A 27,952-nucleotide genomic window follows, 5' to 3' on the forward strand; every position below is an offset into this window, starting at 1 on the left:
ATTAACTGGGCCCAAAGCTGCTTAGCTTCTAAGATGAAATGAAACAGAGTATGTTCAGGATGGTGTGGCCACAGACTAGTAAGCATATATTTTCTGTTTGAGATTTCATGATATGCAGTTGGTAAAATCACATCTCCTGTCTCACCATCATGCCCCTTGCCCCCCAACTGACTTTGACAATTTTTACATGAAAAAGTAGATATTCATAGAATCATTTAGGTTGGAAAAGACTTCTAAGATAATCAAGTCCAACCATTAACCTAGAACTGACAAGTTCACCACTAAACCATGTCCCTAAGTACCACATCTACACAGCCTTTAAATCCCTCCAGGGATGGTGACTCCACCACTGCCCTAGGAGGCCCTTTCTAATGCTTGACAACTCTTTTGGTGAAGAAATTTTTCCTGATATTCAATCCAAACCTCCCCTGGCACAACTTGAGGCAATTTCCTCTTGACCTATTGCTTGTTACTTGGGAGAAGAGACCAACACCCATTTTGCTAAAATCTTCTTTCAGGGAGTTGTAGAGAGCAATAAGGTCTCCCCTGATCCTCTTTTTCTCCAGGCTAAACCTCCATTTCCTCAGCCACTCCTCATAAGACTTGTGCTCCAGAGCCCTCCACAGCTTCGTTGCCCTTCTCTGGACACACTCCAGCACATCAATATGTGTCTTGTAGTGAGGGGCCCAGAACTGAACACAGTATCCAAGGTGTGGCCTCATTAGTGATAAGTACCCCAGTAGTCACCTATCTTGTCCATGGAATAAACATAAAGATCACAAAAGTTACATGCTTTACTGAAGTCCATGGAAAAGTACTATTTCAATATCTAGTCAAAATAATTCACTCAATATGTATTTCACATTTGCTATATATTAAGACCTTCAAATAGACAACTAAAAGACTACAGACTGTCTGTTTTGTAGAGATTATATAAGAAATAAGGAAAGCAAATCTCCATATGAGTGTAAATATGGTCTGTTAGTTATACTCATCAATAGAAGTTTTGAGCAATTTATATGCAGAATAGTGGGTGAACATGCAAATGGAGAAGGTTAGTAGAAAAAGTAGTCGTCCTATGCCTGACAGAACACTAGATTCCCAAGATGTACCCAGGAATTTTTTGCCATGATCACCCAAAATAACATTGTCTGGCTTTTGGAATATAGTCTGATACATAGCATTGCTTATATTGGTTCCAGTCCTATGTCTGGATATTTACATTACCTGGAAAATAAAACAACAGTCAGCTTTTGAGTTGGTTTCTTAACTATTCTTCAGGCTGTTACTTTTGTACGGAAAACTTTGTTCTACAATTTTTGTGGCTATAATTGTAATCAATACTCTGCAAAAGAAGATTGGCTTTATTTTATCCATTTTTTAATCCCACTTAAAATCACTAAAGCAGCAAGAGAAGAATATTCAAGAGAAACAACACTACTACCATGTGGGATTCACGTTCTCTGAACCTGAGAGAAGCAGTGAGAGAAGCAGAGAAGAGAATGATCAAAACAATTCTTATCTCATTCGCTGCTCCTGTGTTGTGCCAAAGTAGAATGCAATATGGAGATTGTTTACCCAGAGTGATGGTGTTTTGTTTCCTTGGCCTATCAGGGCCAAGCGTGTGTGTCAGGACTGTCAGCTGACAGTCACGAGATTCTGTGCAGTTGAGTTGAGTTGAGTGCTTTTGTAGATTCAGTTTAGATGTAATGTAATATAGTGTAATATGGTATAGAATAATATAGCATAATAAAGTAATTAATTAGCCTTTTGATAAGATGGAGTCCTCCTCATCATTCCTCCCAGATGTTGGGCAAAATATCACCAATACTACCAAGGATGATTTTTTTCAAGTTCCAGTCTAATACTAGTATCAGATTTAAAGCAGATACCTTCAGAGTATTTAAAGAAATAGCTTATAAAAAAGATCAATGAAAACTGTTTAACATATGCATTTAAAGAAGCAGCACATCTTCAACCTCTAGTTTTTCACCTTGAAGACAAACTCTACATTTTTGATGAAGAATAAACACAGATGTTCTCTCTGCCCCAATAAATGCTCATAAATAATTTCATTATCTTGCAGAAACTCATACTTCCTATATTTCTGTTCTGAATTTAATGCCATTTGATGCTTTTCAGCAACTTCTGACTGTTTCATACAACAATCCACCTTAGTCTTCACATATTTAAAGACTTCCTTCTTCCAGGGTCCATAACAAATAAACCAGTACAAGAATTAAGAAGTCCACAGAAAGCTATTCCTTTTTTTTCTGCTTCTCATTTATTGCCCTCTGCAGTATATCTTATGGTAAATAATTTGGGGCAGTTACCACCTTCATTTTGCATAATTATCCTGCATGTTTGAACTTTCAAGAAGTCTATCAACTGTCAGTAAATATGAATTGGACAGAATTTGAGCCTAAGAGTATATTAGTAATTCTCCAAAACATTCAATTAAAACTATAAGTCTTTCAAAGCCAAGTAGTTCTCTCACACTGAGGAAGATCTTTGCAACCTAGGTACCAAAATATTCAAAAAGCCCTCTAAAAGCATATTATCATAATTTAGTGGTGCTTAATCTTTTCATCTTCTTTTCCATCCAGTGTCAAGGAAAGAATCTTCTCTAGTGAATCCAGCAGTGGGAAGTAATAACTTACTGCAGTAAGTTTCAGGAGCTATACTCTCTAATACTGCGAAGCCATTTGAGACTAATAAGACTTCCACTAATTTGCTAATTAGCTTGACATCACCTACAGTGTTTGAAATCTATCATTCTCCCGATACACTATGTAACTAGAGAATGGGCAAAAGAGGATTTATATTCAAAGGCTGACACTGAAGCTAGCTTGATTTTCAATGAGGATGTCTGGAGGCCAGATTGATTAATGTAGAAGATACTCAAGCAGTCTGTGTGTGGGATATATATAGGTTAATAAGGTTCCAATTGCTTAGTCTCAAACCATTGTCCATTTGAAATCATATGAAGAAGTCCACTGAACTTCTTAGTTAGGAGACCTCAACATTTTCTCAGACACACCAGTTGCTGGATCTCTACCCACTCAGAAGCCAAGCTGGAATTGAGAGAAATTCTCTATTGGGATGAAGAATGCCCTGGTTCTAGGTGAACACGTCCAGAAAATTTCTGATCATGTGACAGGCAATGGCCTCAGTTAAGAGAGAAAGGTGAGCTGTCACCATCTGCACTTCTGACCAAAATATTCAGATATATTAAGGTGATTAATTTAATGACTTTTTTCAACAATAAAGGTAATTTTTCCCTTTGTTGTCAATACCCATTTCTATTGTTTATACTTTAAAATCCCTACGGAATGTCTCCAATAAAACTAATATTTTAATTTTCCCCTTTCATATACACAAAACTCCTAATTACAAATAGTTTCCAAGACAACACAGCACTCTCCTAATTACATGTCATAATCCAATGTATAGGGTAAAGAAAATAATTTACAGAAGGAGAAAAATACTTCAAAAGAAACAAGTTACACCTAAGCTTTTGAAGGCTTTCAGAATGTACTTAGTTACAACTAACTACTAAGCAAGTTAGTTAAAACTCCTAGTATATCCTTAAGAAACACTGAAACTTTATGATCATATCAGTAAGTTATCAGCAATATGTTATACAAGTTCCTTACAGAACTGTAAAATACACACAACTATTAAAACTTACCTATTATAATATCTGCCTCCCATCATAAACTGATTGCTTGATGTTGGACATATTTTAAAACGTTGAATATTTTCACTGGTCCGAAAATAAAGTGAATAATCACCAGGTGTATTATCTGAAGGCCTCACAAGAAAACTGCACACCTGACCAACTGAAAAGATATAATAATACAGCATTATTAACTGTTACTTGTGTCACTTATGAGCTCTTATCAAAGCTCTTTCTGTACAAATTAGCAAGAATTGCACACATAAAGTCTGATCTAAGTTCCAACAGTGATCCCCATTCTTCCCCCAAAAAGGATGAAGTAGTACTAAACTGCCAAAGTTAATGCCAAATCATTTGGCTGTAGGTGACAACCTATCCCAAACTTTTGTCACCTCTTTACAAGAGCATATGGTGTGCATATGAGTTTTGACAATATTTTCAAAAAAACTAAATATTTTTGTTCTCATATTTAAGGTATGTTATTTGGCAGTATGAGTATGAAATCTTGATGTTTTCATTTAAAAAAATATTTCCTCTATGAGGAGACTAAAGTTTAATACATTCTTCCATAAGTATATAACAGCATCAAGCCTTCCAGAGTTCAAGAAGTGTTTGGACAACATGCTCAGGCACATGGTGATTCTTGGGGGATGGTTCTGTGCAGGGCCAGGAGTCGGACTCAATGATCTTTGAGGGTCCCTTCCAACTCAGAATATTCTGTAATTCTGTGAACAGTATTTTCTCCTCAGTATTTTAATGAAGCCCGAGATATATTTATGTATATTACAAAAATTTTTTGAAAATTAGCTATTTCAATCAGAATTCTGAAACTAACTTTACTTGAGAACATTAAAAAAAACACTCAATGCTCAGCCATGAGGTTTTTTCCAATGTAGTAGCAACCACAGATCTGATGCTCCTATGTTCATACAGAAGAAAAAACAGGTTTTCCTGCAGTCTCAAAGGATTAATTTGTCTCATTCCCCTACCACTGTATTTCCATCTGAAATAAAAGTACCTGTCATCAGTAAATTGTAAGCGTCTTGTTTGGAGATCTTCCCATGGAACCATCTTAAAGATAAAGAGAAAAATTAGAAAGCAAAATTATCAGCTCTCTTTTTTAGTAGGTGTGACATCTAAGACTCTGACATCTATGAATTAATCTCTGGTACATATGAATGAATTTTTGTTTAAAAAAATCTAGCAAATATAGATTATATAAGCAACTGTTATGTTATTTAGCAATTCTGTTTTTCTACCAACAGAATGAAAAATAAATATCTACATCTATATAAACTTGAGTACAGGTGTCCAACACAAAGCAGATGTTCAAATCCAAATGTGTTTAGAGATTAAAGGCATTGTTTGAATGCTAGATAATGACAGGAGTATTTGAAGCCAGTCTCAGATAGCAATTTATTTGAAGCATGAAATACAAAGCCCAAGGACATTAATGAAAGTTAAATACTATACAGAATAACTAAAATTGAATTTCGCTAGAAGCTGAGGAAATAAACTCCAGTTTTATTAACTGCTGAATAAGAATCGCTTTAGTTTCCTTCATCAGATCATCATCCAAAAAAATACAGCAATCTATCCAGTCTTCAACCCGATTATAGGAAACAGCTTGATGTTGCACAGGTATTCAGTTTACATGTGACATACCACATGCTTCATCTTGAGAGCTCATCCTGCCTTTTAAAGGAAAGCTAGAAATAGGGCCTTTCATTGCAGAGTGGATATGTACATGCATGCATGTTTAAGTGTGTCCTTAGTAACAAAGGGGTCCAGGAAGGCTGGACATACTTTAAGATAGAAATTGTAAAGTTGCAAGAGCAGGCTGTCCCTGCGTGCCTAAAGACAAGCTATCAGGGAAGAAAACTGGCCTGGTTGAACAGGGAGCTTTCACAGAAACTCAGGTTAAAAAAAAAAAAAAGTGAGTTTATGACCTTCGGAAGAAGGGGCAGGCAACTCAGGAAGAATACAAGGATGTTGTTAGGTCATGCAGAGGGGATTAGAAAGGCAAAAGCCCAGCTGGAATTCAATCTGGCTACTGTCATAAAAGACAATAAAAAGTATTTTTACAAATGCATTAACAACGAGGCCCAAGGAAAATCTCCATCTTTTATTGGATGTGGGGGGAAAGATGGGATGGACACATTGTTCCCAAGGATGAGGAAAAGGCTGAGGTACTTAATACCTTCTTTGCCTCAGTCCTTAACAAAGACTGGTTATCCTCAGGGTACCCAGCCCCCTGAGCTGGTAGACAGGGGCAGGAAGCAGAATAGATCCCCTGCAATCCAAAAGGAAGCAGTTAGTGACTTGCCGAGCCACTAAAACACTCACAAGTCTATGGAGCCTGATGAGATTCACCTGAGGGTACTGAGGAAGCTGGTCGAAGAGCTTCCTAAGATGCCCTCCATTATTTATCATCAGTCCTGGTGAAACATGGAGGTCCCAGATGACTGGAGGTTGGCCAATGTGATGCCAATCTACAAGAGGATCCAGGGAATTACAGGCCTGTCAGCCTGACTAACATCATCTGGAGTGCCATCACACAGCATGTGCAGAAAAAACAGGTGATCAGGCCTAGCCAACATGGGTTTAGGAAAGGCAGGTCCTGCTTGACCAATGTGATCTGCTTCTCTGACCAGGTGACCTGCCTGGTGGATGAGGGAAAGGCTGTGGATATTTTCTGCCTGGACTTTAGCAAAGCCTTTGATACTGTCTCCAACTGCATTCTCCTGGAGAGGCTGAAGCCCATGGCTTGGACAGGTACCCTCTGATGGGAAAAAAACTGGCTGGATGGCCAGGCCCAGAGAGTGGTGGTGAATGGTGCTACAGCCAGTTTATATCTGGTCACTAATGGTGTTCCCCAAGTCTCAGTGCTGGGGCCAGTCCTGTTTAATATCTTTATAATCTGGATGGGAGGATCAAGTGCACCCTCAGTAAGTTTGCAGACTACACTGAGTTGGGTGGGAGTGTTGATCTGCTGGAGGGTAGGAAGGCTCTGCAGAGGGATCTGGACATGCTGGATCAATGAGCCAAGACCAACAGTGTGAGGTTCAACAATGGCAAGTGCCAGGTCCTGCACTTGGGTCAAAACAACCTCATGTGGCGCTACAGCCTAGGTTGACATCTGGCTGAACATAAGCCAGCGTGTGCCCAGGTGGCCAAGAAGGCCAATGACATCCTGGCCTATATCAAAAATAGTGTAGCCAGCAGGACCAGGGTAGTGATTTGCCTCCCTGTATTCAGCACTGGTGAAGCCACACCTCAAATACTGTGTCCATTTCTGGGCCCCTCACTGCAAGAAAGACATTGAGGTGCTGCAGCGTGTCCAGAGAAGGGCAACAAAGCTGGTGAAGGGTCTAGAGAGTAAGTCCTCTGAGGAGTGGCTGAAGGTACTGGGGTTGTTTAGCCTGGAGAAGGGGAGGCTCAGGGGAGACCTTACTGCTCTCTACAACTACCTGAAAGAAGGTTGCAGCCAGGTGGGGATTGGCCTCTTCTACCAGGTAACAAGTGACAGGACAAGAAGACATAGCCTCAAGCTGTGCCAAAGGAGGTTCAGGTTGGACATCAGGAGGAATTTCTTCACAGAAAGGGTACTTACACATTGGAATGGGCTGCCCAGGGAGGTGAGAGTCACCCTCCCTGGAGGTTTTCAAGAAAGACTGAATGTGGCACTTAGTGCTCTGGTCCAGTTCACAATATGGTGATCAGTCAAAGACGGCTCAATCTCAGAGGTCTTTACCAACTCAAATGATTCTGTGAAATAGCCCAAAATGGGACCAAACTAGGGCCTTAAAGGGAAAGCTGCACCAGGAGAGGTTTAGATGAGATATTAGGAAAAATTTCTTTGTGGAAAGGGTGGTCAGGCATTGAAACAGGCTGCCCAAGGAAGTGGAGGAGTCACCATCCCTGGAAGTGTTCAAAAAATGCATGGATATGGCACTTGAGGACATGATTTAGTGGTGAATATGGTGGTGGTACTGCTGGGTTGATGGTTGGACTTGATCTTAGAGGTCTTTTCTAACCTTAACGATTCTGTGATTTTGTGTAAAACAAAGCCTCTTACACATAAAAAAGAGCCCTAGTTCTAACAGTTCTAACTTGCTTTCTATATTACCTTTACAGGAAAATCGCTGGCTATTGGAATATTTACAGAAATCCCTGCCTCCCCTGGAATCTTCTGAGCAGCATGAGTGACTGAATTGAGTATCCAAGCTTCAAGATTCGCTACAAACTACTTTGTTTTAAAAAAAAAAAAAGTTCCTGTATTTGAAGGCATCCCTACTACTGTAAGGCTGCTATACCAAACTGACTAGCACAACTTTGAAAATCTGTAAACTGAAGCTACACACCAACAATTTTCTTTCCCCTAATAGGAACAAAAACAAACAATCAAGAAAACACCACCAGAAGAAATGCCTTCTTCTAACATCAGTCCTTTGGAGACTGCAAACTGGGTAAAAAATACAGAAAGCAGAAGCTGCAATTATTGCAAGCAAATAGAGGACAGATTAAGTTATCCAGCTACTAGAAATTTTCTGTAACTTTCATTCACTGCTCATCTTTACAACAGGAAATCATATAACAATCAAGTTTCCTGTATCAATTCATTGTTCATTGTAAATTGTATTAGTTTTTTTAATTATTTAACAAGTTGGAAATCACTGCAAACAAATTATTTTAGTGTCTCCTGGTTTTCATTTAAAGTGCTAGCACATGAGGCTAATATCAAGTGTTACTATTATACTATCATTCCTCTAAATGATACTTTGATCCCTCTCCTGCAGTTAGAGTTAAGCAGACCTGAAAAAAGGTTACCTCTAAGCTAAACTGTATGTGTATAAAAAATCCCCACAAATCAGAAAACACCACATCCTCCAGTGAATATATTCTAGGTAAAGTGATCACAGAGACTCATTCAAGATTTTCACTGCAAAACCCATTAACATTAGGCATAACTAATACAAGACTTCATGTCAATGACCTATGCAACTTCAACAGCTAAAATAGAAGAAAAGTCTAAAGATTAAAAAACAAGTACATTCAACTTTGGTTCACCTTCCCAATCTCATAGCTAAAGTTTACAAACAGTTTTTTTATGATTTGCTTTAAAAAAAAACAAAAAAATCCTTACATTTTTCCTTCATGTGGATCTTCTTCTCTTCCCTAATAGGAAAATTAACATATTAAGTACATGATGACAGTATGCTTGAGTTTAGAAAAGTAAACTTCATAGGTTAAGACCTTCTGTAGAAATAACACTAAGCAGTCCAAGACATTTTTGAACTAGATGGCTTATTGCACAGTTCATGTAAAGAGGTTTTCAACTTCATTCACTGGAATTCAGTGGAAATTGAGCCATAACACGTTATTTCAAAGGACTGTTTCTGTCACTCTTCAAGTCCTTCTTTACGTGTGGTAACTTAAATCTAAACTTTTGTGAACTTCAACCACTAATGTAGAAAATTATAGTTAGATACTCTAACACTACCTTTTCAATTTAGCCATTCACATCCTGATACAGATATGAGAACAGGTGAAGCAAACTTTATTAATAGCAATATACATATGCTGCAAAGCAAACATCATCAAGACTCCAAAGCAATGGTGAACTACTTTGGAAAAAAAGCATGTGGGAGGGTGGGGTGGGTGTTTTTGTCCATTAAATAATCTCTTATCTTGCAGTAAATCAATTTCAATTATCTTTGTCACCTGATTAGCTTCCTGACTTAGCATAAGCCCTTCTACGTATAATTAACTCATCAGAATTTTGATATTCACACTTGGCCCTTAAAAAAAACAAAAACAAAGACATTTGGCAAAATTTAAGTCTATACATGTATGAATATTTCAAAGCAAACAAACAAACAAAAAGAATATAACTGAATTACTAGCAAGTTATTTATCAGGACTGGTGAGTTTAGGAAACTGCTTAAAAAGTTCACAGTATCATTCATTTGCACATGAGCTTTTTTGGATAACAAGGAGGGGTACTTTGGATATTAAATTAGACAATGTTTGTTTAACTACTTAAAAGCTGGCAGATTCAAATACAGCAAGAAGGTTTAGAAAAGTAGAAAGAGTCAGACAGCTAAATAACACTAGTTTGGTTTAATTTCAATGTTAACTTCTACACACAACTAACAAAAAATAAAAATCAAATCTCAGTTCTGTAGCAGCCACAGGGCCTGCAAGGCCTCCCTGGCAGTCACTTGCCTAAGATAAGAAATGCCTAGTCATGATGACTGGACCTAAGAAGCCCCTCTTCTGCCTTTGGACACTCGTTATCTCTCTGTAAGATGATAGGTCATATCTGCCTCAACCCTTACTATTGGATTGTTTCCCAAAATGCCTATACCCTATATAAACACCCACTTCTGCCCAATTCTGCAGAAGAGCTGTCACTGTGACCCTTCGCAGAAGCTGCCAATAAAGACACTTCTGTGGAACCTCATACAGCTCTTCTCCTCTCTCTCCCTGCGTCTGCCACGGCACTTAGCAAGCAAAGAGCTGAAATCACTAAAGAGCTGAATTCACCAAAGAGCTGAGCTGCTTGCTAAGATTGCCTGAGTCTGGGAGCCTGCCTGAGGGACCCGGACAGGTTGTGCTTAGCTGGACTTCGCTATCTGGACATCTACGGCAGCTGGGGTTGGAGAGACCCCGAAAACCCCTGCCGTAATAAAAACAGTTCTGCGACAGATTTGAATATAAAATTACTTACCACTTCTTCTACCAGGTCTTCTACTATAAGACCTTGTTCATCTGTACGTAGGTTTGTAACCCACATCCAGCCATCTTCTAATTCATTATGCACGATAAGCATATCTCCTTTAAGGAAACTGAAGAGAGTTACAGCAACACATATGTTAGAAGTACAAGCATATTACAAAGTTTAATGAACACAGTGAATTCTTGAGAATAGTTTCAGAAAAACATTTGAGAAAATCTGACCATGAAAGATATATTTATTGGTATCCCAAGTACACCATATGCATTTTTCACACAGTTTAAGTAGGTACGAATACCACATGAATGTTAATCTTTCTTTATTTTACATTTAGAATCTAATAGATACTCTAAAGTATGCTAAGGATGCATAAAACAAAAAACACAACAACATTAGAAGATAGTAACATTCTTTTATCAAGAGGGACCAAATACTAAGCACAGGTAAAAACAATCAAAGATTTCCTTAATAGTCTAAAAAAATAATATTTCTGTCAAAACCAAGATTTGTATAATAAAGCCTATGGAATATCTACTATTTAAGTATTTGGTTATGAAGATAAGTGCTAAAAAGTAGATACAGAACAGTTCCTCAAGAAGACATGCAAACAACTACAAATAAGAATATAAATACAAAGCATTAAAACATTCAAAGGAGTTTCATTACTGGGAAGTTAGTATAAATTATTCTTAAAGTGTAATCCCAAACTCAGGTATACTGGCTATCACTAGAATAAATTTCTTCATAGTAGCTCCTATGGGGGGACAGACAGCGTTGTTAGGGACTGGCTGGCATCAGTCTGTTGGTAGTATGCAACTGTTTTCATTTGCATAACTTGTTTTTCTTGGGTTTTATTTCCCTTTCTCTTTGACAGATGGTGGGTAGATTTTTTCCCCTTACAAAATGTTTAAAAAAATTTTATTTTTAATGATTAAAACTGTCTTGATCTCAACTCACGGCTATCTCATTTTTACCCTTCCAATTCTTCCCCCATCCTACCAGGAGGGAGGGAGCAAGAAGCTGTGGGATGCTTAGCTGCTATCTGGAGTTAAACCAAAACAGTCCTTTCTGGTACCCAACAGGGTCCTCAAAGGGTTTGAGATAATAACAGATTTTACCAGAAGGTATTAGAAGTAACTTATATCTCTTAACAGTTGTTGGTCCCGATATTGATTTATCAGTTTTAAACATTAGTTTATCTGATCTGTGCCATGCTCTTTTTTTTACTGTACATGATAAAGACTGGTTTTGGCTTTTGCAGTTTTCTGTGCACTCTAGCACTTAGTGGTTGCTCTGGTTTGAAAGCAAAACCAGTGAGAGACTCCAAGTCAGAAATACAGTTTATTAGGAAAAGGGAAAAGAAAACCAAAATACATGCAACAATACAAAAGACAAACCACTGACAAAGTCAGAATACAACCTGACACCCTGTTGGTCGGGGGGTTGGTAGCAGTCCAGTTGGATTGGTGGCTGCAGTCTTCCTGGAGTGGCAAATGTGGTTCTGTTGGAGCAGTGATCCTGTAGAAAGGGTGTAGTCTTCCTCTGAAGATCCAGTGGAAAAGACAGCCATTCCTCTGGGAATCCAGTGGAAAGACTGACTGTTCTGTCCCAAATCCCAGATTATATCCAGGTGGGGATGCTTAGCTCCTCCCCCCTGGGCAGAGCATCTCACAATGGGCTGTTATCATTCTATGACTCACATGGCAGGTCCATTAAACAGAAATGGCTCCTGGAGGGAGTTACCTCTGAGTCATGTGGAAAAGCATTGATGGGCCCATTAACAGGAGATAAGAAAAAAAACAATGCCCCTCCTGGTTTCAACAGCTCTTGAGGATGGGAATAGAATATATCTTAATATTGTAACCTAGGACATAATCCACCCCTTATTCTATTACCATCTATACCCAAACCAATATCCTCTTACATATATATATATATATATACAGAATGAAACTTTAGACACAGTTCTCGCTTAAAATTAGGTCTCCTTGTGGTACACAATGGGTTTCCCTGTCCTTCTGCATTACCCACCAAGTGTAACCAGGTCCTTGAGAAAAAACAATCCCACGGATGGGTTTGCCCCTGCCTGTGGTGGGATTAATCCAAACTGTCTTTCCTAAAATACCTTTCACGTGTATCACAGGATCTTTGTCTCCATCCACTGTGTGCAGGCGTTCAGACTGGGCAGGACCAGATCGACTGATGGACCCTCAGGTGTTGACCATCCAGGTGGCTTTTGCTAAGTTCAATTCCCAATTTCTGAAGGTTCCCCTGCCAAGTGCCTTCAGGATAGTCTTAAGTAGTCCGTTGCACCATTCAACTTTCCCGGCAGCTGGTGCATGATAAGGGATATGATATATCCATTCAATACCACAATCTTTGGCCCAGGTGTTTATAAGGCTGTTCTTGAAATGGGTTCCGTTGTCCGACTCAATTCTCTCAGGTGTGCCATGTCTCCACAGGACTTGCTTTTCTAGGCCAAAGATGGTGTTCTGGGCAGTAGCATGAGGCACAGGGTAGGTTTCCAACTATCCTGTGGTTGCTTCCACCATGGTCAGTACATAGCACTTGCCTTGGCATGTTTGGGGAAGTTTGATGTAGTCAGTTTGCCAGGCTTCCCTATACCTGTACTTCAACCATCGCCCACCGTGCCACAGAGGCTTCACCCACTTGGCCTGTTTGATTGCAGCACAGGTCTCACAGTTGTGGATGACCGGTGAGATGTTGTCCATAGTAAGGTCCACCCCTTGGTCACGGGCCCATCGGTATGTTGCATCTTTACCCTGATGACCAGAGGCATCATGGGCCCAACAACCTAGGAATGATTCTCCCTTGTGCTGCCAGTCTAGATCCACATGTGATACTTTCACCTTGGCAGCTCGGTCCACCTGCTCGTTGTTGTGATGTTCTTCATTAGCCCGACTCTTGGGTACGTGCGCATCCACATGTCGAATCTTCATGGTCAGCCTCTCTACTCGGGTGGTAATGTCCTGCCAAATCTCGGCGTCCCAGATGGGTTTCCCTCTGCGCTGCCAGTTGGCCTTTTTCCAGCGATCCAGCCATCCCCACAGAGCATTAGCTACCATCTATGAGTCAGTATAGAGATAGAACCTCAGCCACTTCTCTCGTTCAGCAATATCCAAAGCCAGCTGGACAGCTTTAAGCTCTGCAACCTGACTCGATCCACCTTGTCCCTCAGTGGCCTGTGCAACTCGTTGTGTGGGGCTCCATACTGCAGCTTCCATTTCCGGTTAGTGCCTACAATTCGGCAGGGACCATCAGTGAAGAGGGCATATCATCATTCAGTCTCTGGTAGCTCATTATATGGTGGGACTTCCTCGGCACATGCCACCTGCTCCTCTTCTTCTTCAGAAGATAATCCAAAAGTCTCTCCTTCAGGCCAGTTTGTTATAATTTCCAGAATCCCAGGGCGATTTGGATTTTCAATACGGGCGCGCTGAGTGATGAGGGCAATCCATTTGCTCCATGTGGTGTCGGTGCCGTGATGTGTGGAAGGAACCTTTCCTTTAAACATCCACCCCAGCACTGGTAGCCGAGGTGCCAGAAGCAGCTGCGTTTTGATGCCGATTACTTCTGAGGCAGCTTGAACTCCTTCATAGGCGGCCAAGATTTCCTTCTCTGTGGGAGTGTAGTTTGCTTCAGAGTCTTTGTAGCTCCAGCTCCAGAATCCCAGCGGTTGACCCTGAGTCTAACCAGGCACCTTCTGCCAAAGGCTCCAGGGCAGACCATGGCTCCTGGCTGCAGAGTAAAGCACATTCTTCACCTCTGGTCCCGTCCTGACTGGGCCAAGGGCTACCGCATAAGTAATCTCCTGTTTGATCTGGGTGAAGGCTTGTTGCTGTTCAGGGCCCCAGTGGAAATCATTCTTTTTGCAGGTGACCAGGTAGAGAGGGCTCACAATCTGGCTGTACTCAGGAATATGCATTCTCCAAAAAGCTATGGCACCTAGGAAAGCTTGTGTTTCCTTCTTGTTGGTAGGTGGAGACATAGCGGTGATCTTGTTGATTACCTCTGTCGGGATCTGACAATGTCCATCTTGCCACTTGACTCCTAGAAACTGAATTTCTTGAGCTGGTCCCTTAACCTTGCTTTGCTTAATGGCAAAACCAGCTTTCAGCAGAATCTGGATAACCTTCTCTCCTTTTTCGAAGACTTCCCCTGCTCTGCTTCCCCATACAATGATGTCATCAATATACTGTAGATGTTTGGGAGCCTCACCTTTTTCCAGAGTGGTCTGGATCAGTCCATGGCAGATGGTGGGTATGTGCTTCCACCCCTGGAGCAGTTGGTTCCAGGTGTACTGCACTCCCCTCCAGGTGAAGGCAAACTGAGGCCTGCATTCTGCTGCCAAAGGAATGGAGAAGAAGGTGTTGGCAATATCGATGGTCACATACCACTTTTCTGCCTTGGACTCCAGCTCGTACTGAAGCTCCAACATGTCTGGCACGGCAGCGCTCTGTGGTGGTGTGGCCTCATTCAGGCCATGGTAATCTACCGTCAGTCTCCATTCTTCACTGAACTTGCGCACTGGCCAAATGCGGCTGTTGAAGGGCGAATGGGTCTTGCTGACTACCCCTTGGCTCTCCAGTTTACAAATCATCTCCTGCATGGGAATCACAGAGTCTGTGTTGGTACAATATTGCTGATGGTATACTATTGCTGTGGCGATTGGTACCTGTTGTTCTTCAACTCTCAGCAGTCCCACAGCAGAGGGGTCGTCTGAGAGACCAGGGAGACCAGGCAAGGTATTCAGTTTTCTGATGTCTTCTGTCTCTACAGCAGCTATCCCGAAAGCCCAGCGATGTCCTTTTGGATCTTTGAAACATCCATTTCTGGGACAGTCTATGGCAAGGATGCATGGAGCCTCTGGGCCAGTCACAATGGGGTGCTTCTGCCACCCGTTCCCAGTTTAACTCACTTCGGCCTCCAATACAGTCAGCTGCTGGGATCCTCCTGTTACCCCAGAAATAGAAGTGGATTCTGCTCATATGTACCTTGATGGCATCAGGGTACATTGGGCACCGGTGTCAACCAAAGCCGTATATTTTTGTGGGTAAGATGTGCCAGGCCATCGGATCCACACAGTCCAATAGATTCGATTGTCCCTGTCCTCTACCTGGCTAGAGGCAGGGCCCCTCTATTCCTGATCGTGGGACACGTTGCTCTCTTCCTGTAAATAGGTTCCTGAGGTTCTTTCAAGAGGATCAGTCATATCATCATCCCTATATTGTCTGGAATTCTGTGTGCAAGAGACTGGAGCAGCATTGAGTCTAGATGAGCTTCTTGTGTTGTGTTCCTCTTTTCAGTTCATGTATCCGGGCTGCTAAGGAGGAGGTGGGTGTTCCATCCCACTTCCTCATGTCTTCTCCATGCTCCTGAAGGAAAAAACAGAGGTTACCTTGTGGAGTGTATCCTCTCTCCTTGGCTGGGGGACACCGGCTCCTAATGGCAAAGACTATTGTTGGTTCTGGCAAGATGTGGTAGACTTCTTCCTTAAGTTCCTTTTTCAGTTTCTGATGGCCTTCTTCAATCAAGTTCCGTACTTGCTCAGCCAGCCTTGTTTTCACAGACGTGACATGGGTACAAAATGGGGAGGTGACAGTGTCCTCGTAAATTCTTAGTTTATTGGCCAAGACATCCACCCTGTCCTCGCCTTCCCTCCATTGTAGTGTTGCCAGGTAACGGGAGTACATCTCTGGTCCAAGCCGTGCAAATCTCAACCACATTTGTAATGTGCACTGGACACAATCTGGGCTCTTAGGAAATCTCTCATCTTCTGAGAAAATTATCTCCAGCAACAGCCAATTCCCTCAGGCATCGGATACCTTATTCCATTGTGCTCCATTTTCCTTGGTGCACTTGGAGGTCTTCTTTACAAAGGTATCTTGTCCCTCACACTCGTCAGCAGTCGCCACCAGAGGCTGAGAGTTTCTTGGGTTCTCCCGATCCCCTGGCCAATGACCAAATCCTGGGACAGTGATCCCAGTTGCCTGGCCTCACTTCCATCCAGAATGGTGTCATTGGCTGCAGCATCCCAGATGTGGAGCAGCCAGGTCAGGATGGACTCGTTCGTTTGGCAGGTGAATTCCCTCCACAGGTCATGCAGCTCACCCAGGGATAGAGAGCAAGTGATGATTTCTGGCTCTGTCTCTTCCGCTGGGTGTGAAGGTCCTGCTGCATCCTTATCAGTCACTATGCGGACTGATTTGTTCTTTGATTTCTTCTTCTAAACAGGGGCAACTGCTACTGGTTCAGGCTGTTCTGGTTCGGTGACGGTCTGTGTGGAGATGCAGATGGGGCTTTTGGTTTCTTCCTCCTCTGTGACAGTCTGTGTAGACAAGAGACTCTTGCTTTGCTTTTGGTTCCTTCCTCCTCTGTGTCAGTCTGCATAGACATGGATGCTGTTGTTTGGTGTTTGGTTCTTTCCTCCTCTGTGGCATTCTGTGTGGACACGGACGCTGTTGCTTTGCTTCTCCTTTCATCTTCCTCAAGAAGACGCTGCACCACACCATGTAGTGTTTTGTTTCTAAGCATGTTGCAGGCTGTGCAGAGAAGACAAAGCAGAACTAACAATAACATTATGCTGTCCTTGGCATCCAGAGAGAACTCAACATTTTCAATAACTGCTGTGTCAAGTCTGAAAGGCTGGAAAAAGTAATTCTTTACCCCTCCCCCCAGGGGCTGGGTGCAATTGTTGAGGCCCCAGACGTAACAGCTTAGATTAGGACAAGCAAACAAAACTGAGTACATATTCCAAATTACGTTCATTGTCTCAGAGGTTATCATGCAATAGACATAATAGACCACAAAATCAATTTTTATACCATACCCTAGTTTACACAGAAGCATTATAATCGGCAGATAATGCTCCATGTGCGGAAAAATATAGAGACCTAGGTATAAGACCCACATAAGCATGTTGACCATCATAGCAAATAGGTGCCTTCTACAATACAAAATTGTAATTCTGAGTTTTCTCAGTACCGCATGCCCTACATTGGGCGCCAAAATTATGTTCTGGTTTGAAAGCAAAACCAGTGAGAGACTCCAAGTCAGAAATACAGTTTATTAGGAAAAGGGAAAAGAAAACCAAAATACATGCAACAATACAAAAGACAAACCACTGACAAAGTCAGAATACAACCTGACACCCTGTTGGTCGGGGGGTTGGTAGCAGTCCAGTTGGATTGGTGGCTGCAGTCTTCCTGGAGTGGCAAATGTGGTTCTGTTGGAGCAGTGATCCTGTAGAAAGGGTGTAGTCTTCCTCTGAAGATCCAGTGGAAAAGACAGCCATTCCTCTGGGAATCCAGTGGAAAGACTGACTGTTCTGTCCCAAATCCCAGATTATATCCAGGTGGGGATGCTTAGCTCCTCCCCCCTGGGCAGAGCATCTCACAATGGGCTGTTATCATTCTATGACTCACATGGCAGGTCCATTAAACAGAAATGGCTCCTGGAGGGAGTTACCTCTGAGTCATGTGGAAAAGCATTGATGGGCCCATTAACAGGAGATAAGAAAAAAAACAATGCCCCTCTTGGTTTCAACAGCTCTTGAGGATGGGAATAGAATATATCTTAATATTGTAACCTAGGATAGTGGTACTGGGATATTTATTACTAAAACACTAGCCTTGAGCTTAATCTGCTATTTGGGCTCTGTACTGATTCCATTATTGTACTTCAGGAACTGTCTCATGGAGACAAATAACAATTACACTTCCTCCAAGAGGATTGTCGTGGCAGAAAGAGAGAATGGCACCTTCACCACCTTCTTATGTGATGTTTTCTCCCTTGTTTTAACAACTATTCAGTATCTTAAACATTCCTGGGTAATGAATATACTCCTTTTGGTATTTCTTAGAAAATTGTTTTGGCTTTTTCCAAGGTTAACAAGCAGTTAAGGAATATCACCTGATGCCATGGCAATGTGGTTATGGGTGGCAAGGTGTCTTAGTTTATGACAATTTAAGAGGTAGACACTCTAAAATGAGTTACCTTCTGTCCTGGTTTATGGCAAATTTGGGAGAAAACCTGCAAAGGGGTTCCTCTAGAAAGCAGATTCAAATGGCCCCTCCCCCAACTGGTTCAGGAAAAGGTTTCCTTAGAGAAAAGTGGAAAAAACCCTGCTTATTTAACAGGCAAAGCATTCAGCAACACAAAATATGAACAATGTTAAACAATAAAATCTCGTGCTGCTCCGAAGAGATGGTGTGGTGGTTTGACAGGAAATGTGTTTTCTGGGATGCTGTGGTTAGGCCAATGGATGTTCAGATTTTAATATTGGCATCTAATGTGGCCATTAGGACATTAGATCCGCCTCTGAGAACACGGGGTTAAAAGCAGAGCTCTCCCCTGGGAGGCTCTCTTGGGTTTCTGGCGGGAAAGAGTTCGGGTCTCTCCCCCGGCCCAGCTCCTGGCTGGACGGGGGGAGGGGAAAAGCCATGTGGACGGGAGAGGTAGGCCTGACCCCAGGGGTGGAAGGGTGAGAGAGAGAGAGAGACACCAGGAGCCATCGGGCAGCCCCCCCCCCCCCGGGAGACAGAGAGAGAGCCGGTGCCTGGGACTGTTACCTTGAAACTTGATAAACATGTGCCTGTGCCGGCAGCACGGCTGAGAAGAAGGGGGGGGGGGTGCAGCCGGCCGCTTGTAGGAGCTTTTAACCCCTTTTCAGACAATGAAAACTTTACAGAACATTAACCTTTCCTAGAAGAGAGATAGAGTGGAAGATGAAGAAGGAAATGGGCAAGTGTGAGAGAGGTCTGAGCAAGTGAGAGATGTTGGAAGAATAGAGAAGAATCTTAGTGGGAAGAGATGATGGCTGGCTTTTGCTGGACTCTTTTTGTACAGCCATAAACAAAACCATGTTCCTTGTGATACAGAGACTGCATCTAGGAGGAGGCAATGCCTCAGAACCAAGAGGGTTCAGTGTTGGTACCCCTCGGCCCCAGGGGGTGAAATATGGGGGGGACAGGTGTCCCAAAGGAGAGACTGTGCCCTTTTTGGATCGGGACAAAGCATCCTTAAAAGACAACCCTAGAAGCAGCTCTGGTCCGTGTGCAGTGGTGAGAGCACTGGACATGAAAGGAAGAGGTCACGACGGCAGATGTACTCTGGGCGGTGCCACGAGTGACACGGAAACACACGAGGCTTCAACTGTGTTTCCAGGGGAAGCCCATGGTACAAGAAGGACTCCTCTTCTCTTGATGAACTGAGGATTGATTGTCTGAAGGGTGGTGCTGGACCGAGACTTGGTGATTTGGGGAATAGATGTATTGTATTGGAAATTTGGTGGGGGGAGGAGGAAATGTATTTGTAAGGTTTTCATTTTTCCTGTGTGTGTTCCTTTTTATATATAGTTGTAGTGTAGTTAATAAAGTTTTGTTTTCTTTATTTCTAAGTGGAAGCCTGCTTTGCTTATTCCTGGTCACATCTCACAGCAGAAACCAGGGAGAGGGTATCCTCATGGGGGCACTGGCATTGTGCCAGTGTCAAACCATGACAGATGGCAAACTCAGAAAGTCCCCTTCATGGGCTGTAGCTTAGCTCACTCAGTCTGTTATCAGTCCCTCCAGTGCTGGTAATGCCGTCGCCCAGGTCAGGCCCCAATGGGCCACAGGTGTAACCTCCTGGTGCTCTTCTGGGTTTTCAGTCCAGAGCAGGTTCAAACAGTTCCAAGAAAAAGAAAAACCACAGTCCAGAGAACTTCTCTGCCTCAACTAGCTAAAAACTAACCAAAACCAAAGGAAAGCTCTCTTCCACCGTTTGTCCATTCTGCAGACAACACAGTCCAGAAGAATGATGCGGAGGACTTAGTGCAGTTCCCGAAAATAAGCTGCACATTCCTTCTCTCCACCCCCCCTGCTTCCCCCCAGAACCAGTCTTAAAGGTGTAAAACTTATTTCTGGGCTAAACAGATGAATGGGGATACAATTCAGTATCATAAAGTCACCCTAGGACACCTCTCCTTATAGTTTTAACCAATCCCTTTCCACCAATAAGGAGAAATGAATATGAGTAGATATAAGTGAAAAAATAGCAGTTTACTAAAAAAACCAAAATAGCAACAGGTAAAAAAATAACAGTTGTAGGTACTAGTTACAAAGTTGCTGGAATCTTGCAGATACCTCAGGAACAAAGAGAAACTCAAAATGGCAGAGTAACCCCTTCCCTAAGATGGTGCCCTCCGCAAGTAACCATGTGTTGGGAGGCTAAGGGAAAAGATGATGGACAAACCCTGTTTGGCTCAACCTTCCCCCTGGAACAAAAAAATGGGAAGGTAGGAGCTTACAAAGCAGCTCTAGTGGCAGATGGGAATAGCTGGCGTGTATGAGGTCAGTGCTGCTACTTGCTGCCACCTCCTGCTACCCACTGGACTGTGCCAGTGTTGGTGCTACTGTCTTGGGTCCTGTTCTGATGGGGAGGAGGAGAAGAAAATGGACTCTCAAGCACAGATGAGTGGTGGCCCAACTCCAGCTGAGCTCCAGCTTCACGCTGCCAATAGGTGTTGCAAATTTCACTCTGAAACAGTTTTTGATTGTGAAATGCAGCTTTTCAGGTTGCTACTGTTGTGAGTAGAGCCAAAAGGCAAGAGGGAGCTCTGCTTGAGCAACTCTGACTTTTTTTAATGGCCCTGGCAACCCCCTGGCCTCACGATTCTGTTTCTGGCTGTGCTGTCACGCTTTAAGGAGACATTAACATTTTTTGGGCACCGATAGATATAGAAAACAATAACATTTTGGGTTACCCAGGACACAAGGCATGTAGGAAAATATGGGCAGGTATCTAGAAAGGTTGTCACCTCCAGTGGTCTAAGACTTCACTCCCAGATCCTGATGAAGTAATAGAATGTTTGAAAAAAGATATTCCAAAGAGGCACAACTTATCACACTCTACTGGGGCCTGGCCTGCACCAACCAACACTGTTTAGAACTGTTCAGCACCCTCAAGGAAAGAGTCTTTGGGATCTGAAAACATACCAAATGACACTGCTATAGATGAGTAATAGTTGGCTCTCACAATTAAGGGATGAATATTATGCGTATGTTAAGATATATAGTGATGTTATTGTAACATATCCTCCCATAGTCCTCTTTCCCCTCCCCCTTGTAATAGCCTCAGTAGTCAAGGCATTTAGAGAGGGCCAGCTTGTTACCAGAAGGTGTGGCATAACAACACCTGACCTCCAATCAAGATGTAAGAAAGTAATCTCCACCAATGGATGGCAGAAAAAGAGTTGACTGACAAAACTTTGGGAGGAGCTAAGGGTATAAAAAGCAGAACATCCATTTTTATAGATGAGCACATGGCTGATAATCATGGGGCCTCCCAGCGCTGTAATTTTTCCTTATTCCGTCCTTTGTTGTATTTTTTGTAAAGGTTTAATAAACCTTTTAAAATTTTGTAAGTGAGGGTCATTTCTCACAACACTGTGACTTAGTCAGAGACCCAGCCTTCAACTATATCAGTCACCTCTATAATTAAAAAGAAACAATGAAAGTGGAAGTCAACTCATTCAGAAAGGGATGAAGAAGCTTCTCCTAAGAGGCAGCAGCAGAGCAGTCACAAGAACAGGAGAGGAAAGAATAAAATCATAAGTGAGACAGAAACCATACAATCCCTATCCCTAAGCAAGTAGTGAGAGATGTGAAGCCATCGATCAGGTGAACAAATTGTCAGCTAGTTATTCTGATGCTGGGATATTGGAGCCAAACATCAGGAATTAAAGGGTAAGGAAACCTAGCAGCTGGGATCCTGTTGGAATATTGGAGGACACAAGACAGATGATGGACTTTGGACCTGGTTAACATAAGAGATTTGATAACAGGATGCCTTGGCAAAAGCAAACGGAACTTTGAAAATTAGACCTAGATTGCAAGAAGATTAAATCAAATGGGTTTACTGGAAAAAGAAAATCCCATTAAACTCTGCAAGCAAGAGATGTTATATGCATAAGTTTGTGTATGTGATTTTAACCTAATCATTGTAGTACACTGTCACCCTGGTTTTTTAAGATTTTCTAAGCCTTCTGATGTTGACATTCTTGTAGTGAACTTTCTCACACACTTTCTGTAAATTACTCATTGTTTTGCATTCCTTTATGGAGGAGGAGAGTTGATGGACTGTTGGTTTGACCAGTGTCATTGGAGAGGTGTCACTGTCACCCTCCAATCCGCTGTCACTTTTGTAAAACTATAAATGTTGGAGTCAGAAAATAAATTTCCCTTTTTCCCTTCACCTTGAAACAGCTGTGTGAGCTTGTGTTCTTTCGTGTCCTATAGTGACATCTGGTATCCGCCGAGTGTATTGCAGCCTAGGCTGAGACACACTGCGGATTGCGGTGCGGTTTTTGCCCCCCTCTTTGGTGCTTTGCCTGCTGTTCTTCGGGTAATGGCAACCGCTGTGGGTTTCGAGGAGGATTCCCTCGTTTTGGATCTCTGGAGGGGGGTCCTGGAGTGGAAACGGGTTTCTGTTTCCTGGGATGATTTTGAGAGATTGTTTCTGTGGGCCCGAGAGCGAGGGCTCTTTTCGGACTCTGCGAAGGCGTTCTCCAGGGAGGAGTGGTCTCTCGTGGGGGTCCGCCTCATGAAGGCCCTCTTTGATGATTGCACCGTAGACGTGGGATCGCTGCTGGTGCGGTGGAAAAAATGTGAGGAGCTTTGGCAGGGGTCTGGTTCTTGTACCCCTCGGAGTTCCCAGGGAAGCCTTTCTGTCTCGGACGTGGACGAGGGGGAGTTTGAGTTTCTGTGCGATGTGGAGTCCCCCTTCCCGCCCCGGGACGGTGTGCTGGGGGGTGGCGATTGTTCCCCCGGGGTGGATTGGGCTCACAGCCAGCTGGTCCCAGGTCCGGAGGGAGGAGCCCCGTCGGTTTCTGGGGGCTCTGTGGATTCGGCGGGCCGTCCTCGCCCGGGGGACGGGCTGCCCTCTCTTTGTGCCTTCCCGGCTTTTGAGGGTCGGCCTCCGCCTCGGCTTGAGTCTGATTCGGTGACGACTTGGTGTCCGAATTGCGGGGTTTCCACGAAGTTTTCCCTGAGCGCGGGGGGGGGGTGGGCTCCCCCGCCTCCGAGTCGAGCTCCTCAGTGGGGGGGGCGGCTGCGCCCGTCTCTGGGCCTGCACAGCCTGCTGGGCATGCGCAGTCGGCGGAAGCAGCCGGGGACGGGGCGTCGGTTTGCCCGGCCCTGCTCCGGTGGGCGGGCAGCTCCCCCCCTCTCCACTCGGTGGGAGCAGTGCCCGCTGTGGACTCTTGCGGCTCAGGACGGATGCTCATAGGGGGCTTGCCGGGCTCCCTTGTGCCGCCCCGCAGTGACGCGACTCCACGGGCCGCGCCTCTCTCTGCATCCCGCCCCTCCCCCGTGTCGGGGGCCGGGGGCCCGGCGCCGGTCTCGTCCCGGCCCGCGCCGGATTTGCGGGCCGCGCCGGCACCTGCGTCCGCCGAGGCGCCCCCTGCCGGAGCTGCAGCGCGACAGGGCGCTGAGGTGTTTACCTTTAGCGCAACTGCTGACATGGCCAGCGGGAGGCCGGTGGGTTCCCGGGGCCATGGCACTTCCTCGTCAAATTTGTGGACGCTTCCCTCGTGCCAGGTGACTGTACGTCCGAGGCACCCCGAGCGTTTCTGGCGAGAGGCCAAAACCAAGACCGAAGAGATGACTGAGCCTGTCTCCTCACGGCATCTGCAGGGTCGCTGAGCGGGCTCCTCTGGCTCTGCCGGTGCTGCAGGGGGCGCAGGGGCGAGTGGTGTTGACCTGGCTCCCAGTCAATCATCCCCTCTTGTCCCTGTGGGGCCCAAGGACCGGGACACAGCAGGTGCAGTGGCTTTGTTAGGGGGTTCCCAGGCTTTCCCTGTGCTCAGGGGTGTTGCTCAGAACACCCACGAACCCCTTTCATATAAGCTGGAGAAGGAGCTCTGTGAAGCAGTTGCTCAGCATGGTTTGGGGTCTGCTGGGGTTATGCAGACTCTGCGGAGGATTGCTATGGATGTGCTGACACCTCACGATCTCCGTCGTGTGGCACATTCTCTTTTTGACCCTGTGCAATATTATGTTTTTGAGACCAAGTGGGCTCGTTTGGCGGCCCACGCGGTGGTGCAGAATGCTGTGCTGGCGCTGCAGGACCCCAGGCGTGGGGTTGTTGCTGACATGCTGATGGGAACAGGGCTTTATGAAAATGTTCAGGGGCAGATTGGATTCGATCCCCTTGTGCTTGACCAGTGCCACACGCTGGGCATGGCTGCAATTGTTCAGACCCTGGAAATGGCTGCTCCGAAGCAGCCGTTTTCGACCATTGTCCAGGGGGATGATGAGCCTTTCATGGCATTTGTGGCAAGGCTGATTGCATCCGTGGAGAGGCAGGTGCCTGATCCTGTGGCAAGGAGCGTTACGATTGCAAACCTTGTCAGGTGTAATTGCAATGCTGCTTGTAGGAAGGTCATAGTGGCTCTGCCTGGTGATCCTACTATCTCCAAGATGGCGGAGGCCTGTGCGGACAATCGTCCCCCCGGGTCAGAAGTTGGCTGCCGTGGCTGCCGCTGTGCAGCCAGTTTGGGCGTCACCGCACGGCAAGCGGCCACAGCAGGGGACTGCGCAGGCTGGCAAGAAGTGGGGGAAGAAAGCGCAGAAGGTCAAATTCCCCATGTTCTTGTGCGGTCGGTGTGGTAGGCCGAATCACATGTCCAATGTTTGCAAGGCAACTGTTCATGTTAATGGCCAGGCTTTACCGGGCTCGGAAAACATCAAGCGGAGTGTGCAGCAGGAGGGGCGCGCCCAGACACAAGCTTCTCTCCAGACCCCGGAGCCGATGGAGGTCTCCTTTGCCGGCTTGCAGCCAGCACCCGCGGATCAGCAGGTGTGGATGTCTGCACCGCAGCAACAGTTGTCTAAGAATCTTCTGAAATACACAAGGTTCTCCTGGATGCCTTTGGTCCCTTGGGTGGGGGCATGAGTGCTCTCCTTATGGGGAGGTCTAGTGCCACCCTTCAGGGCATCATTGTGCACCTGGGGCTCATTGATGCAGATTTCACAGGGCAGATTTGTGCCATGGTCTCCACACCCACCCCCTGTCACAATCCCGAAAGGGACGCGACTTGCTCAACGTGTGGCTTTTAAGTCCTCTGTTTGCAGGACAGCTGACCGGTCACGTGGAGCTGGTGGCTTTGGATCCACTGGGCCGCCTCAAGTTCACTGGACTGCTGTCCTGACCAAGGACCGTCCCAAGATGCTGTGTACCCTGTCTGTTCCTGGTGCGACGCCGTCGGAAATCCACCTCCGTGGGCGTCTCAACAGTGGTGCTGACGTCACAGTTCTCTCCCTTGCCGCCTGGCCCCCGGAGTGGCCCTTGGATCCGGTGGGGACGTCTGTCGCGGGCCTGGGAGGGACGGCGCGATGCTACGTGAGCCAGCGGCCCGTGCTGGTTGCGAACCCGGAGGGACAGACAGCCTGTGTTAGGCCTCATGTTACTTCTACTCCTGCCAACTTCTGGGGGAGGGATGTTCTGTCTGTCTGGGGGGTGCGCATCGGGACGGATTTTTGATGGGGGCCACTGCAGTGAAGGGCGCAGAGTGTCCTATGCCTCCTATACGGTGGCTGGTGGACAAACCTGTCTGGGAGAAGCAGTGGCCCCTCCCTCAAGACAAATTGGACGCCCTTCAGAATCTGGTGCAGGAGCAGTTGGACCAGGGTCATCTGGAGCCTTCTACCAGTCCCTGGAACACTCCTGTCTTCTGCATCAAAAAGAAATCTGGGAAATGGAGGTTGTTGCAAGACCTCCGAAAGGTTAATGCCGTGATGGAAAGCATGGGAACATTGCAGGTGGGCATGCCGTCGCCTACCATGCTTCCCGCAGACTGGCCGGTCCTCATTGTGGATCTGAAGGATTGTTTCTTTACAATTCCTTTGCATCCCGATGACAGACCGAAGTTTGCCTTCTCAGTGCCAGCGATTAACGAGGCTGAGCCCGCACAGAGATATCAATGGAGGACATTGCCTCAGGGCATGTGCAATTCTCCTGCCATATGCCAGTGGTATGTGGCCCGTGCCTTGTCTGGAGTTCGCAAGCAGTTTCCTGATGCACGTCTGTATCATTATATGGATGACATTTTGGTGGCCGCGTCCACCCAGGATGAGCTGCTGAGGATTCAGCCTTGGTTGCTCGATGCTTTGCATGCTCATGGACTGCAGGTGGCTCCAGAAAAGGTTCAATAACAACCACCTTGGAAGTACTTGGGGGTCAAAATTCTGGAACAGACGATCCGTCACCAGGAGGTGCAATTTGTGCATTCTGTGAAGACACTGAATGATGCTCAGAAATTGGTAGGTGTCATCACTTGGTTACATCCGTACTTGGGACTAACCGACGCACAGCTGTCTCCTCTGTATGATTTGTCACCTCGCACACTGACCCCTGAGGCGGGTAAGGTGTTGGAGGTGGTTCAGCAAGCTGTTTCGGCTTGCAAAGTTTATCGCATTGATCCCTCCGTTGATGTCACTGTGTTCATTACCACTCCAGATTCGCATCCCACGGGCATCATTGGCCAATGGAGTGACAAATGGTCTTATTCCTTGCACATTTTGGAATGGGTTTTCCTGCCCCATCAGCCGCAGAAGATGGCAACTGCATTCTTTGAGCTGATTGCTCGCTTGATAATCAAATGCCGGCAACAGTGTTTGCAATGGATGGGTGCGGATCCTGCAAAGATCATACTCCCAGTGCAACGGGAGGATTTTGACTTGAGCTTTGCAAACAGTGTGTCCCTGCAGAGTGTTCTGGAAAATTTTTCAGGGCAGATCATTTATCATCTGCCCAGTCATAGGCTACTGCATATGGCAAAATTTACTCAAATCTCTTTGCGGCCCAAAAATAGCCAGGAACCCATGCAAGGACCCACCGTCTTCACTGACGGTTCAGGGAAAACAGGAAAGGCCATTGTTACTTGGAGGGATGGATCTGAGTGGCAGGTTCTGGAAGGCCAGGAGGATGGGTCAGCCCAATTGGTTGAACTGAGGGCTGCTGTCATGGCATTTGAGAAATTTTCCCAGGAACCTTTCAACTTGGTCATGGATTCCACCTATGTAGCTGATATCACACAGCAGTTGGGTCATTCGGTTTTGAAGGAGGTCAGTAATCCTGCTTTGTGTTTACTGAAGACCTTGTGGTGTGCCATTCAGGCCCAGGTTCATCCATTTTATGTTCTGCATGTGAGGAGTCACACCAATTTGCCAAGCTTTATAGTGGAAGGTAATGCTAGGGCTGACAAGTTGGCTAACCCAGCGTGGGTAGTGTCTCAGCCTGATACACTCGCGCAGGCCAAGGCATCGCATGGGTTTTTCCACCAAAACACACATACCCTGCAGAAGCAGTTTCAGCTGATGCCAACTGAGGCTCGTGACATTGTTGAGTCATGTGATGACTGCCATGCACTTGCCCCGCCTTTGCCAGCAGGGGTAAACCCCAGAGGCCTTAGGGCCTTGGAGCTTTGGCAGACCGATGTCACCCTGGTTGCCGAGTTTGGCCGGCTCAAGTAT

At 45.0% G+C, this 27,952-nt stretch overlaps 1 protein-coding gene across 2 annotated transcripts in view; it reads right to left on the reverse strand.

The window, feature by feature from the left end:
- Nucleotides 1-27,952, reverse strand: part of LOC129133612 (ras GTPase-activating protein 1-like) — a 128,601-nt gene that overhangs the window by 66,521 nt on the left and 34,128 nt on the right. For both annotated transcript variants that reach the window (XM_054653253.2, XM_054653252.2), the window contains 4 exons: nucleotides 10,413-10,530; nucleotides 8,826-8,857; nucleotides 4,698-4,750; nucleotides 3,692-3,842 (listed from right to left, as the gene is read on the reverse strand). In XM_054653253.2, the coding sequence (XP_054509228.1) occupies nucleotides 3,692-3,842; nucleotides 4,698-4,750; nucleotides 8,826-8,857; nucleotides 10,413-10,530 (354 nt within the window). The remainder of the gene's footprint in view (nucleotides 1-3,691; nucleotides 3,843-4,697; nucleotides 4,751-8,825; nucleotides 8,858-10,412; nucleotides 10,531-27,952) is intronic.

Source organism: Agelaius phoeniceus, chromosome W, assembly GCF_051311805.1.
Source record: "Agelaius phoeniceus isolate bAgePho1 chromosome W, bAgePho1.hap1, whole genome shotgun sequence".
Lineage (NCBI taxonomy): Eukaryota > Metazoa > Chordata > Aves > Passeriformes > Icteridae > Agelaius > Agelaius phoeniceus.